The sequence below is a fragment of the Scylla paramamosain genome, chromosome 36 (genome assembly GCF_035594125.1).
Source record: "Scylla paramamosain isolate STU-SP2022 chromosome 36, ASM3559412v1, whole genome shotgun sequence".
Taxonomy (NCBI): Eukaryota; Metazoa; Arthropoda; class Malacostraca; order Decapoda; family Portunidae; genus Scylla; species Scylla paramamosain.
This window is the reverse complement of record NC_087186.1, coordinates 6,279,408-6,293,198: the sequence shown is the minus strand read 5'-3', so window position 1 is coordinate 6,293,198 and position 13,791 is coordinate 6,279,408. Positions and strand designations below refer to the sequence as shown.

The window sequence follows — 13,791 nt, the reverse complement described above, 5'->3', positions numbered from 1 at the left end:
TGGTGATGTGCAGGAGCGGCGGGGTGAGGCAGGGGCGTGTGTTGTCTCCGAGATTGCATTATGTTTGTATAGATAGCAAGATGGTGACGCCTTGGCTGTTTATTTAGTAAGTGGGTGGTGAAGAGTAGACGAGTGACCGATGACGAGGGAATTAATACAATTTTTAATATCACGGGCGTTGTATTGAAGACAAATGTAGGCATGTCAGAGGCTTGAGTCATGAAGGTAAGCAGTGTAAGCCCCGACACAACTTCCCCAAACGAGGCCATGACCAGCGTTGGGGGCCATGTGGTTCCTGCAGTGTCCCCAGGGAGGCAGGGGCGCCGTGCTACTGACGTGGACGCCGTATTTCTGACTAATCTTTTTCGTTTCTCCTTTTTCGCCTCCTGTTCGTCCTCTTCCACCTCGGCTCCTATCTCCATGCGCACGTAGACCCTATGCACATTCTCAGAACCCCTTTACTGTCATCCCCAAGCAGCCCCCTTCTTCCCCTTCTGCGTCTTCTGCTTTCTTATTCCATGCTCTCTCATCCTCAGTCATCCATTGTCACTCTGTTTCTTATCATTCCCTTATTAGTTGTTTATTATTAACCTCCCTTCGTTCGTCACCTCCTCCCCTGTCCCATTCTTCTATCCATCCATCTGCTTTCTTTCGTTTCTCATCCCTTTCTTCTCGTTCCCTTAAGTTTTCCCTCTCCCTATCTCACAAGCACAGGTACCTTAATCAATTCTTCCTCTTTTCTTTCCTCCGAATATCATCTCTTCAAACAACCACTTCCCCACTTCTCTATTTCTCTCTCCCTCCCCTCTTCCTCTCCCTCCCTCTCACTCTCCCTTCCCGTTTCCCGTGTACCAGCTGTTAGAATTATTTTATCCCCACTTCGGCTGGTCGATAAATGGGATGCTGGGGAAACCTGAGGGATGTAATATGTGGAAACCCGGTGCTGCAGTTGCCTCGTGTCCCGGGTGAGGGATGTCATTCACACACAGAGGTCAGTGAGGTGGAGATGGATACTAGCGCCACGTGCAGCGATGGCCCATATTCAAGAACGCTTTGCTTTCTCACCATGACTGTTTTACAAAGGCCACAGAGATGACTAGCCGGGTTTTCAACAGTGATTCTCCTGTTGATAATGTAGAAATCTTGTTAATCTGTCACTAGAATCTTAAAAACTCCCTTAAAAAGCTTTGTTCTCTCGCCATGACTATTTACAAAGGCCACAGAGATGACTAGCCGGGTTCTCAAGAGTGTTTCTCCTGTTAGTAATATAAAAATCATGTTAACCTGTCACTGGAACCATAGTGACGCCCGTGAATGCCAGTGTAAACTAGAGCCTTTACAATGTAGTGGAGGTGCGGCGCAGGAGTGTTTCAGAATATGGTTCTATAATGTATGTCTTAAATTACACTTTTGCTTTGCCTTCCCTATTTCTTTACTATTACCCAGACAAGCAGCTCTTCCCTTCCTATTTAAACTCCCATTCTTCCTCCTCTCTCTCCTTCCGCTCTTTCTTCCCTTCCCATCAGTAGCTTCCCTTTACCACCGCCACAAATACCTTCCCTTCCCTCTTCAAACCCGCACTCTTCCTCCCCTCGTTACTTCCCCTCTTTCTTCCCTTTTCCCTCAATACCTTCCCTTTAACATCACCACAGACAGTCCTAACCCTTTACTCCTTTCCCTTTCTAAACCCTATTGGCTCCACTTTCCCACCTAAGGCCCTCGCTAACGCCCTCCCTCCCTCCCTCCCTCCCTCCCGTCACCCTCCCGTCACTTATTCTTTAGAGTATAACATTGCTAACAACACAGTAATCGCATTGTCCTGTTTCTTCTAACCTTTCACCTCGACGCGGCCCTGACCTTCAAGCTACACTCGTCACGGTCAACCTCCCCCCTCACCCACCGCCTCCTCCTCCTCCTCCTCCTTCCTCACCCTTCCTCTCGTCTCTTTTCCTCCTCCTCTTTCCTCTCCACCTCCTCCTTCGCCGTCGCTACCACACTTGTCATCACGTCTTCCCTTCTGTTACTCCTCCTCCTCCTCCTCCTCTGTCCTCGTTACGCTTTTTTCCTTACTCTCATTCCTCATCTCCCTATGTCCTTCAGGCATCCTCCTCCTCCTCCTCCACCTCCTCCTCCTCTGGTTTTACTCTCCCTATACAACTCCTCTATTTCTTTTAGTTTCCTCCTCCTCCTCCTCCCTCTCCTCCTCCTCCTCCTCCTCCTCCTCCTCCTCCTCCCTCTCCTCCTCCTCCTCCTCCTCCTCCTCCTCCTCCTCCTCCTCCTCCTCCTCCTTGGGCCTCGTCACGCCTCACAACATGTGCAGGCCGCGGCAGAGTATTTGTAATGTAAACACAGAACAAGAATTACAGGCTTCACCCTGCGTCACTCAGCCCTGGACCACGCGCCCTCACCACCACCACCGCCACCACCACCACCACCAACAACAACAACAACAACAGCAAGAACAACACAACAACATAAACAACAACAGTGCCGCAGCTACTACCAGTACCAGTAACAACACTACCACCACTACCACAAACAACACTATCACCACCAACAACAATAACATCATCATCACCACCATCACCACCACCACCACCACCACCACCAACAACAACAACACGAATAATAAGAGCAACAATAACAACAATAACAATACCACCACTACCACCACCATTACCACCGCTATCACCATCACAGATAACAATAACGACAACAATATTCCACCACCACTGCCACCAAGACTACCACCACCACTACTATTACTATTACTACTACTACTACTACTACCACCACCACCACTATCAGCAGGAACAATGATTATAACTTTTAAACTTCACGATAACAATTTTTTTTTCTTTTTCATTTTTCTCGATTCACTTAGCAACTTTAAAAAAAAAGAAAATAGGATAAAGTTTGTAGTTTTAATAGACTTCATTACTCTCTTTCTCAGATTCGTGTTCATTGATTTCTTACCTGCTTTTAATACACATTTTATACAGCAGGTAGCGCTTTGTAGATTAATACTAGTCTCATTAAGTATTTAGAATATAGCCTAGTTTCTGCTTTTAAGTCTGATGTTTTTCTTTTATATATATATTTTTCATTTCCTTTGTGATTTTTTTAGTATCCATTATTATTATTATTATTATTATTATTATTTTTATTATTATTATTATTATTATTATTATTAGTAGTAGTAGTAGTTGTAGTAGATGATGATGACAAAAAATCCGTGGTGGTTCTAATGTATCTCTCAAGCAAGCTTTGAGTTACTAATTAAAAGTTTCATTTTCTTTATTGCGGAAAAAAAGAGTAAATATAACATCAAAGTAACATAAAACTATAGGATCTTCTAAATACTGAAATATTTGTACAAAACTTAATGTAATAATGAAGAGGCTATTTATCATAACGATACTATTTTGAAAGACGCAGCATTTACGTATCTTTTTTTCCCTTTTTCATTTTTTTTATATCATTGCACATAACAAAGCAAAAAATAAAAATCATTAGAAAATTTTGACCTATGTATAAAATTGCGGTAATGAGGATCTGCTTGCCAGTATCACGTATTTGTTCTTGATGATGATGATGATGATGATGATGATAGAGAGATTTTTAAAGCGGTAAGCCCCAAAACGTAATTGTCTGATCGGAAACTAGATGGCGGGGAGGTGTTGGTGAGCTTCTATATTGTGTTCTGGGATATCATTTTATTTATTTGTTTATCTATTGTTTGTTTATCTATTTGTTTATCTATTGTTTATCTATTGGTTTTATTTTACTTTATCTTATTTATTTATTTGTGGAACGTATTTTTTTTCCCCCATTCTCTTTGATCACTGGCGATATCCTCTGGTCCAGAATGTAAACGATGATCACGTGATCTTCACTCTTCAGTAGCATGTGATCCTTTGGAAGGGAAGGGTGTGGTTCTCTGCTTTCTTAGTCACGTGCCTCTGTAGTAAGTCACATTTTGGTGCACCGATTTTCTTATATTAGCTGTTGACTTTTTATAATGAATGACACTATAGATTATTTGATTTTTCTCTTTTTATGATTATCCTTGTGCTTTTTGTTTATTAATTGTTTGTGTAAGTCATTCTATTTATAATCAATATTTTTTTTGCAACTATTTAGTGTCATTACTGTTTTTTTCTAGTAATTAATGAAGTTTTGTCAATATATAACAGATATCACCACCATCACAACAACAACAACTACAACTACTACTACTACTACTACTGTTGTTGCTACTGTGGTTACCAGTCTTCGCCGTTGGATGTGAAGGTAAATGAAACTTTCTCTTTTAGTAAGTGTGTGTGTGTGTGTGTGTGTGTGTGTGTGTGTGTGTGTGTGTGTGTGTGTGTGTGTGTGTGTGTGTGTGGAGGAAACACATTAAGAAAAAAATCCATCCAGCCGTGGACAATTTTCCTTTTATTAAGAAAATGAAAGAAAAAATTAAGAACGACAATGATAATGATGATAATAATAATAATAATAATAATAATATTAATGATAATAATAATGATAATAATAATGATAATAATAATAATAATAATAATAATGAATAACAACAACAATAAACAGAGCTGGAGGGGAAAAGGTTAACATTACACAACCGACCGAGTTGACCCTTAGAACCATGATCTTTGACCTTGACCTGACCTTTCACACCTGAACTTTGAACCCCCCCCACCCCTACCAATCACACACCTCCGGGCGACAACAACAACAACAACAACAGCAACAACATATACCATTCGAGCTTTTCCAATCCTTACATCTTTTTTGGGGGGGTTGGGGTTAAGTCTTGTGGTTGGGGGCTGATGGTTGTGGGACTGGGGTTAGTTAGGTTGGGGTTGCATCGCGCACACTGAAAAGTCGCCATATTGGAGGTGGTGATGGTGGTTGTTGAGAGAGAGAGAGAGAGAGAGAGAGAGAGAGAGAGAGAGAGAGAGAGAGAGAGAGAGAGAGAGAGAGAGAGAGAGAGAGAGAGAGAATGAACAAAATTTTAAGCCTTTAGAAAAACGATAATAACAACAATTAACTGAATATAAGTAGATAACTAAATTTTCTGTTTTAAAATAAACAAGTGAAGGAACAAATAAATAAACTCTTTACTGAAATCTATGAAATTCTTAGTACTTCAAATTACTGAATAGATCTGTACATCATCTCGAAACAAGCGTTCCTACCAAACCCTTCTCTCAGCCGGCAACACGAGGCGACACAGCAGCAGGGCAGACTCACGCCTCGCCACAACACAACACTCATAGGACACTGAAAATATCGCCTCTTCCTGTACGAATGTAGGTACTCAGGTAACAGGGAAACTCATTAACCTTCACCTGGTCGACGCAAGTACTTGATATTATGTAAAATTTCATCCTTTCCCAAACCGATACAGGTAATGAGGTGTTAACTCAATGCAATCAACCTTCACCTGAGCGATCGTTAGTCTTAAAAGTGTACACCATCTTTGACTAACAATGTAGTAATGCAGGTGTTATGGTATTCATAAGTGCAATCGCCCTTTACCTGAGCGATTATTAGTCTTAAATGTGTATCGTACCTTTAATTAACTCAGTACAGGTATTATGTTACTCGTTAAGCTTCATCTACCTTTACCTGATCGGTGTAGGTTTGGGTTTGTAAGCGTCATCTGTACCTTCTGTTGTCACTGGGTTGAAACTTATTTATCTCTACCATCGTGTGAAGAGTAATCTGCCTTTACATCCATTGGGTTGTTTAATCTACCTTTGATCGAGGCAAGTATCCAGATAATATAAAATTGATCTGTATCGCCTCTTAGCGTTCCCTGGTTAATGCAATGTCTTCGTGTTTGTATAACGTTAATCTCAACAAATCTGTATATTGGTCTATTCTGTAATTACTCTTTTAATCGTAATTCCATACTCGTATTAATTCTCAACCACATATTTAGCTCTTTTTGGCTTTAGTATCGACGTAATGGTGTATCAGTGAATCTGTGTTGTCTATCTTTTTCACTCTTTAATATTAATTTCAACTTGCTTAGCGATGTTTCTCTTTTCATCGCTCTTCAGTGCTTTTTTTGCCTTCCTGTCGGGTTAAAGTTATCTCTTAACAAATCTACATAAATATCTAGCTAGTCTTTTATCACTCTTTTTAATCTCGTCTCCAACTCGTATATTAACATCACTATATTTTATGATTTTTGTGCTAGTCTCCCTTATCTCAAATCTACGTGTCAGTTTTTCCATTACTCTGTTACCCTTTTAGCCTCAATTCTTCTCGTGTCCTTGTACTTTTAATCCCAACTCGCATGGCAGTATTCATTTTTTTTTTTTTTCGATTTTAACGCTTTCCTCCGGGTGCATGTGATGGCTGCAGTGTCAAGGGATGTGAAAAGTAACGTATATACAACAAAGCCTTGATTCCTCGTAGCGCTGAGCGGCACACGAAATAAAACAAACCACAACCTTCATCCATATAGCGGAGGACTTCCCCGCGCACTCTCCCTTCGTGGAACAAAACACCCAAAAAACTATGCAATTGAGACTCGGACGTGGCTGAGGGCGTGAACGGGCACTGGAGGTACAGGTTAAATAGTCACTGGTTCGATCGTTATTAAACCAACACCTAACAGTAAACAGGAGGACAAAAACAGGGCCTTGGGGCGCACGGGACCCTGAATAAAACGGTACACGAAAAAACAGACTTGTTATCACTTATTATGCACATCCGGCGTACGTATGAAAGCTATCCTATGCAAATACCGAGGGACAATGAATGCAGGGGAGGGAGGGAGGGTCAGCCGCGCTCTCGTACACCTCTGAGAATTATCGTACACCTGGCAGCTCGGCGAGGGGGAAGGGAAACGAGGAAACACCCATCAGTGTCCATGATTAACACTTATTGTTGCTACACATTGGAAAACTAGAACGTAGATTAATAGGACACATCAAACGTAAGGGAATGTGTTGCGGTGGCAGTACTTCTCTGCCACTGGAGTCCCGCACTGCGTCCCGTATATATGTGCACCTTGTTCTCTCTTCGGCACTGTTCATAGAGAGCCTAGAGATGATTAGATGGGTTATTATGGGTGTTTTTTTTTGCCTTTAATGCTACGTGACATATTAAACGGTCATTATTATCATGAAAACACCCTTGAGGACCCAAATAACCTCCACCAGACGCAGAAACGTGTAGGAATATGGACCTGTATCGTACCTCCCAGCGAAGTATTGTTGTACACGGGGTTGCCGTTATGGGTGCGAGTTGCTGTGTAATCCTATGAAGTGGATGGTGTTAGAGCATCACAATCGTCTTCATGTGGGTTATCTGGCACACGTACACAATCACACGTACACTTATGGTTTGTGTGTACGTCAATGTGCTTTCTTATATACGATAACATCTATAAAGTGTCCGTAAGATTGACACGGGTGGAGTGAAAAAGTGGTATGGTACGCTTAAGACAAACGCACCCTCTCCCGCCTCTCTCTATCCAGCTCTTGCTCCTCCATCGTACCTGTCTCGAATAATTGTCGTACGGTTAAAGAGACTGTTTGTAAGCGAGTATAAAGAAAATATATAGATTATTGAACCAAAGGGAAGGAAAGAATGGAGAACGGTAAGAATTTCTCTCTCTCTCTCTCTCTCTCTCTCTCTCCGGTAAGGTCAGGTCAGTATGTTTCCGTTATAAATCAGTTAACTTAATGAACAAACACAGGGATGATGTTCTCCTGTTTTGGTGTTCTGTCTTGCTGCTGGATGGCACCACGCGGCTCTCCTTTGTGGCTCTCCTTGGTGATGTTCTCTCCTGGCTCGTTCATTCTCGCTTCTGCTTTACTTCCAAGCTTCATTGGCGGTCTGCACTTATTTCACCTGAGCCGTGTTCCCCCAAAGCCGCTTTCCGAAGCATCCGTTGCCGTGTTTAACTCTGGTTCATTCCAGTGGTTCACTTGGGTTCGATCCGGGCTTCACTGAGTCGACGAAGCACTCACGGGTCCACTCACGAACACAAAAAACAAATGAAGGAAGACAGGAGACAGGCTCTACAAGTTTACAAATGACTAAACACAGTTCGTATTTTTGAGCTGAGGTGAGGGTTGTGGTGGGGGATGGGAAGGAGACTGGGCTAGGAAGGGGCAGGGAATGGTTAACGGGGGGAACAACTATTAAATTTTGAGTCTTGTCCCGAAAGAAAGGCAGGAGGGACGGGAGGATGAGGGCGGAGGGCTGGGTGAGGGAGGGATGAGGGGCGAGGAAGAGAAATCGAAGACTTAGGTCGAATATTTGGCACCTTCGAGTTCACCTTCTCCTTGTTGCTCTTACTGAAGGTTAGAAAACGTTGTAACTGTACAACCATAACACATCCATGACCCTCGGCGTCCACACACAGTAAAAGTCCACTTACACGATTCCTTATATACGACTTCTAAATGCACGTGCACCACATCTTTTTCTCTCTTTCACCTCTCGTTTTCTCTCTAACTTTCTCATATTAAGCACACTGCGTTAGGGATCTATAGAAGAGGGGATACTTACACCCGTGGGGACTCTCTATATGCATATAAAAAAGCGCTGAATGCGTAGTGGTGAGCGTAGTGGTCCAGTAAGGCGTAAAAAGAGCGTCAATTGAGAGGGACATCATCGCCTCCTTGTGTCTCTGGCGTGTGTGTGTATGCGTGTGTCTGTGTGGGTGTGTGGTGAGGTGTGGGGTGTCAGTGGCAGTGACGAGGGCGTTGTGTGGATAGTAGTAGTGTTGGTGGTGAGGGCGTGAGGGTGTGAGGAAAGGTTACAGGGATAGGTGGTGATGAGGGTGGTGTTAGTGGTGGTGGTGGTGGAATTGCTTGTGTTGGGAAGGGTCCTGCTGCTGCGACTGTTGCTGCTGCTGCTGTTGTTGCTGCTGCTGTTGTTGCGGGTGGAGGTGGTGGTGGAGGTGGTGGTGGTGGTGGGGGTCATAGTGGTGGGCGGTGGTGAGGTGCTGGGGATGCTGGTGCTGGTGGTGGTGGAGGTGGTGCGATAGCTCACTGGTGCCCTCCCGGCCCCGCCTCACGGCCAGCACCTCCCGCCGGATCATGCGCCCGACCTCCTGTGGCGTCAGGTAGTCGGAGCCCTCGCAGTAGGAGGTCTTGCGGCTGCTCGGGGCGCTCTTAAAGCCACAGCTCTTGTACATGTCCTTCTCCTCCTCGGAAGTGGAGTAGATCCCCGGGAACTCCGTGTGCAGTACAGACTGGATGTCGTCCATCGTCATGTACTCGTGCTCCTCGGGGGGCTGCGGCTGCGGCTCCGGCGGGCAGTCGTGCTGGGAGATGGAGCAGCCGGGGCACTCCGGAGCCTCACAAGGCCGCTGGAATAACCGGATCTCACCCATTGAAAGGTAGCCGCCGCTGTCTCGACGCCCCTCGGTGGCTGAGGCGTTGGAGATCCTCCTGAAGGCGCCCCGCACCTCCTCCATGGACATGTAGTCTGGGTCGTGGTGCGGCAGGTTGGCGTAGTGTGGCTCGTGGGGCGCGGGGGGCGGCGGCGGCTCGCGGGGAGGGAGTGAGTGGCCGCCTGGCGCCAGGTGAGACTCGCACTCACTCCAGCAGCTCCCGTGGGCTTCGGACGGGGGCTGCGGGGAACTCATCTTGCGCAGAGGACTGAAGGAGTGACCGGTGGGGGTGCCGGCGGGGGTGGTGGAGGTGGAGTCGTGGTGGGAGTGGAAGGGGATCCTGATGGCGGGGGAGGCAGGCGGGAGATAGGACATTGAGCGGAGGCGACATCCCGGCAATACGTCCCCGTCGCCCCAGTCTGCCTCGGGGTCCCTGGAGGGCGTGCCGCAGCTCTGAGCGCCCTTCTCCACGGCGAAGCTGTCCATGGAGTAGCTGTTCGGGAACTTGGTGAGCGGATCCTGGGGAGGCACGAAGTTGATGCCAGACTTTCGTTGACGCTCCAGCGAGCCAGACTTTTCTTTTGGGAACTTCTTCAAGAAACTGAAGGTTTTCGTCATCAGTTTTGGAGACTTGAGGAAGGCGTAGGAATCCTTGGAGGCGGTGCCGCTGGCGTCGTCGCTCACCGTACCATCCGTTCCTTGTCCCGTGCTTCCACCTGCTGACTCCGGCCGCCAGTACTGCCGATGAGTCGAACTCTGCTGCTGTTGCTGCTGCTGTTGCTGCTGTGTCTGTGGTGTCTCAGGGGTGGAAATGTCCGCCAGAGATCCGTCCGTACTGGGTGTTCGCTGAGCCTGCAGCGAGAACTGTCTGTGGAGCTTGAAGGGCGGCTTGGTGTGTGGCGACACCTGCAGCTCCTCGCGCGCCGACCCCTTGAACAGGAACAGGTGTTTGGGACGCGGAATCATGGGGGACCTGCTGGGGGACACCCCGAATAGGGACCTCGCCTTCTGCTTGGGGGACATCTTGGGGGACGCCGACCTGCTTGTCTGACGCTCAGCACCGATTTTTTTCCTGACTCTAGGCAGCGTGCCGATGGCCTGCACCAGCGCCACGTCGGCGCTGCCCAGCGTGGTGATATCGTCGTAGCCTGAGGCCTCCACGTCCAGCATGCTGTCCGTGGAGTGGGACTTACTGTGGAAGGAGAGGCCGAAGATCTTTCTGAGCGTGCCGGACTTGGTCATGGCCTCCTCGGCCCAGGGGTCAGGCGAGAAGGACTTGGGTCGCCGGGGCGGCAGCGGCGGGGGCTTGGACTTCTCCTGGAAGCTGTAGCTGCGCTTGATGTCTCGGCGACACTTGTCCAACTCCTCGTAGTCGTGCTCCTTGGCCTGCTGCGAGGCGGCGCTCAGCGGTTTGAGCACGTCCACGATTTCCTCGTACACGGTGCATGTTTTGGCGACAGGAGGCAGCTCGGACATGCGACGGTAGTCGTCGTGCTTGTCCACCACCTCCTTGTACGACTCGGACATTGTCCTGTTGAGCTGCCGCACTGCCTTGCGGTCCTTGTAGTTGGCGCAGGCCACGTTCAGGTTCTTGGTGAAGAATGTCCTCCTGGCGCGGGCACTCTGCAGGCACCACGCCCCTACCTTGGTGTCTACGTCAGGCTCCTCCTCTAGGGCGCCCATGCCGCGCCGTGACGAGCTCTCAGATTTACCGTCCCCGGACGTGGCGTCCTTTTTGTTGTCGTCGCCCTCAGCTGTGGCCTCAGTCCGCGCGTCCTCCTTCACGCACGCCCGCACGCCTGAGTCCAGCGAGTCTGACTTGGTGACGAAGCGCCGCGTGGCGTTCTCAGACATGTAGCGGCCACCGTCACAGTGCGTGGAGGGCGAGGCGGAGAGCCGCACGCCGGAGTCTGTGGAGCGGTAGGAGTTGTAGGAGCCCGAGGAGGAGGTGCGGTCCTTGGGCAGGTCAGTCTGGCGCAGGTCGGCGTCCTCCAGGTCATCGTCGCGAGACTCGAGCTCCTCGTCGGTCTCGTCGAGGCACAGCTTGGCCAGGTTAGTCTCGCTCATGGATCTGCGGCGGGAGTGCCCCAGCAGGCGGCCCGGCAGGGGCGGCTCCCCCCGCGGCTCCTCGGCGAGATTGCACTGGCTGCTGCTGAGCCGCGGCGGCGTGTGCACATTGCACAGCGGCTGCAGCTCGTGGATCTGTGCCAGGTCCATGACGGAGGTGGCCTTGCGCATCTTCGGGGGGTCCGGCAGGCGTGGCGGCAGCACCACCACTGAGCTGAGGGCGCCCGACAGCTCCGACAGGTCACTGATGAGGGACACATTGTCGGCGGCCGAGGCGGATATGAGTTCGGAGACAGCCTCGTGCAGGCCCTCCAACAGGGCGCTGAGCTCCGGCGAGAAGAAGTAGAGGTAGGCCTCGCCGCACGGGTGGGACCTGCGGGGGAAGGGGCGTTAGCAGAGAGGCGGCTGTGGGTGCTAGGAGGGGCGCGGCGCAGGGCGTGTCACCTTGCCCTTATGCCGCACACACACACACACACACACACACACACACACACACACACACACACACACACACACACACACACACACACACACACACACACACACACACACACACATTTCGCGGTCAGTTATGCAGGTCTTACATCTTGTGCACAATTGACATTTTTAGTGCAAATATTCTCTCTTTCTCTCCCTCTTTTCTCTCACCTACGTCACCACCCACGTCAGCACCCACATTACCACCACCACCACCACCACCACCACTCACTGTCGTGTCTGCACAATAAAGATCTTCCCTTCGTCCTCCACCTCGCCGCCCGTCGCCACACACACGCGCTGGACTGACGTGAGCGGCCACTCCACCCGGGTCGTGCCTGTTGAGGGTCAGGGTGGGTTAGGTCAGGTCAGACGCCCCATCAACACCATTAAATACCATTACATATAGAAAAGTGTGGCTGTTAGTTATCTTTTATTTATATATTAATTAGTTTATGTATTCATTTATCTATTTATTTATTATGACATGGTTCTTACTACTAATACAACAACAACAACAACAACAACAACAACAACAACAACAACAACAACAACAACAACAACAACAACAACAACAACAACAACAACAACAACTACTACTACTACTACTACTACTACTACTACTACTACTACTACTACTACTACTACTACTACTAGAACGTCGTGGGAAACATAATTGCATACACAACATTGAGTCTCACTTTTTTTTCAGTCTTAAAGCCTTGCTACGTCGAATTCTCTCTCTCTCTCTCTCTCTCTCTCTCTCTCTCTCTCTCTCTCTCTCTCTCTCTCTCTCTCTCTCTCTCTCTCTCTCTCTCTCTCTCTCTCTCTCTCTCTATATATATATATATATATATACCGAGAGAGAGAGAGAGAGAGAGAGAGAGAGAGAGAGAGAGAGAGAGAGAGAGAGAGAGAGAGAGAGAGAGAGAGAGAGAGAATTCGACGTAGCAAGGCTTTAAGACTGAAAAAAAAGTGAGACTCAATGTTGTGTATGCAATTATGTTTCCCACGACGTTCTAGTAGTAGTAGTAGTAGTAGTAGTAGTAGTAGTAGTAGTAGTCTCTCTCTCTCTCTCTCTCTCTCTCTCTCTCTCTCTCTCTCTCTCTCTCTCTCTCTCTCTCTCTCTCTCTCTCTCTCTCTCTCTCTCTCTCTATATATATATATATATATATATATATACCGAGAGAGAGAGAGAGAGAGAGAGAGAGAGAGAGAGAGCGCAAGGACAACAACAACACAAATTGAAGACAATACAAGCTGGCTTTGTTTACATCAGGTGCGCGCCTCTGCGCAGACACCCTCTGTGACCCTTGCCTCCTCCTCCTCCTCCTCCTCCTCCTCTTCATGTTACTGATCTCCATTCTCCTTCATTCTCCTTCTCTGTCTCTTTTTCTTTCCTCCTTCCCATTATTTAGCAATCTCCTATATCCTCTTATCCCTTTTACCTCTCTCTCTCTCTCTCTCTCTCTCTCTCTCTCTCTCTCTCTCTCTCTCTCTCTCTCTCTCTCTCTCTCTCTCTCTCTCTCTCTCTCTCTCTCTCTCTCTCTCTCTCTCCCTTCCCCAACACTTTATCTACTAACCATTCCTGGCCACACTCATCGCCCTCCCTCTCCCTCCCCTCTCCCTACCCATCTTCCCCTCTCCCCTTAGACTCCCTTCGCTGTTTTTCCCCTCACTCTCCCTCTCTCCCTCTCTCCCTCCAGGGCGTGGCAGTGTCTTGTTGCTGGGTGGGGGAGAGAGAGTAAGAGGGAGGAATGCCACACACACACACACACACACATACACACACACACACACAAAGTCCCCAGTGTTGAATTAATATTGAGATACAAAGAAGTTATTTAAATTTGAGTTAGTTAAGGTTCTCAGTAAAATGT

General features: G+C 47.8%; 1 protein-coding gene across 4 annotated transcripts in view; it reads right to left on the bottom strand.

The window, feature by feature from the left end:
* Positions 1-4,419: 4,419 nt before the first annotated feature.
* The window catches only part of LOC135090746 (uncharacterized), a 121,170-nt gene continuing 111,798 nt past the window's right edge, over positions 4,420-13,791 (bottom strand). For all 4 annotated transcript variants that reach the window (XM_063987784.1, XM_063987787.1, XM_063987788.1 and 1 more), the window contains 2 exons: positions 12,144-12,249; positions 4,420-11,807 (listed from right to left, as the gene is read on the bottom strand). In XM_063987784.1, coding sequence (XP_063843854.1) covers positions 8,819-11,807; positions 12,144-12,249 — 3,095 coding nt within the window. In that variant the 3' untranslated portion in view covers positions 4,420-8,818. The remainder of the gene's footprint in view (positions 11,808-12,143; positions 12,250-13,791) is intronic.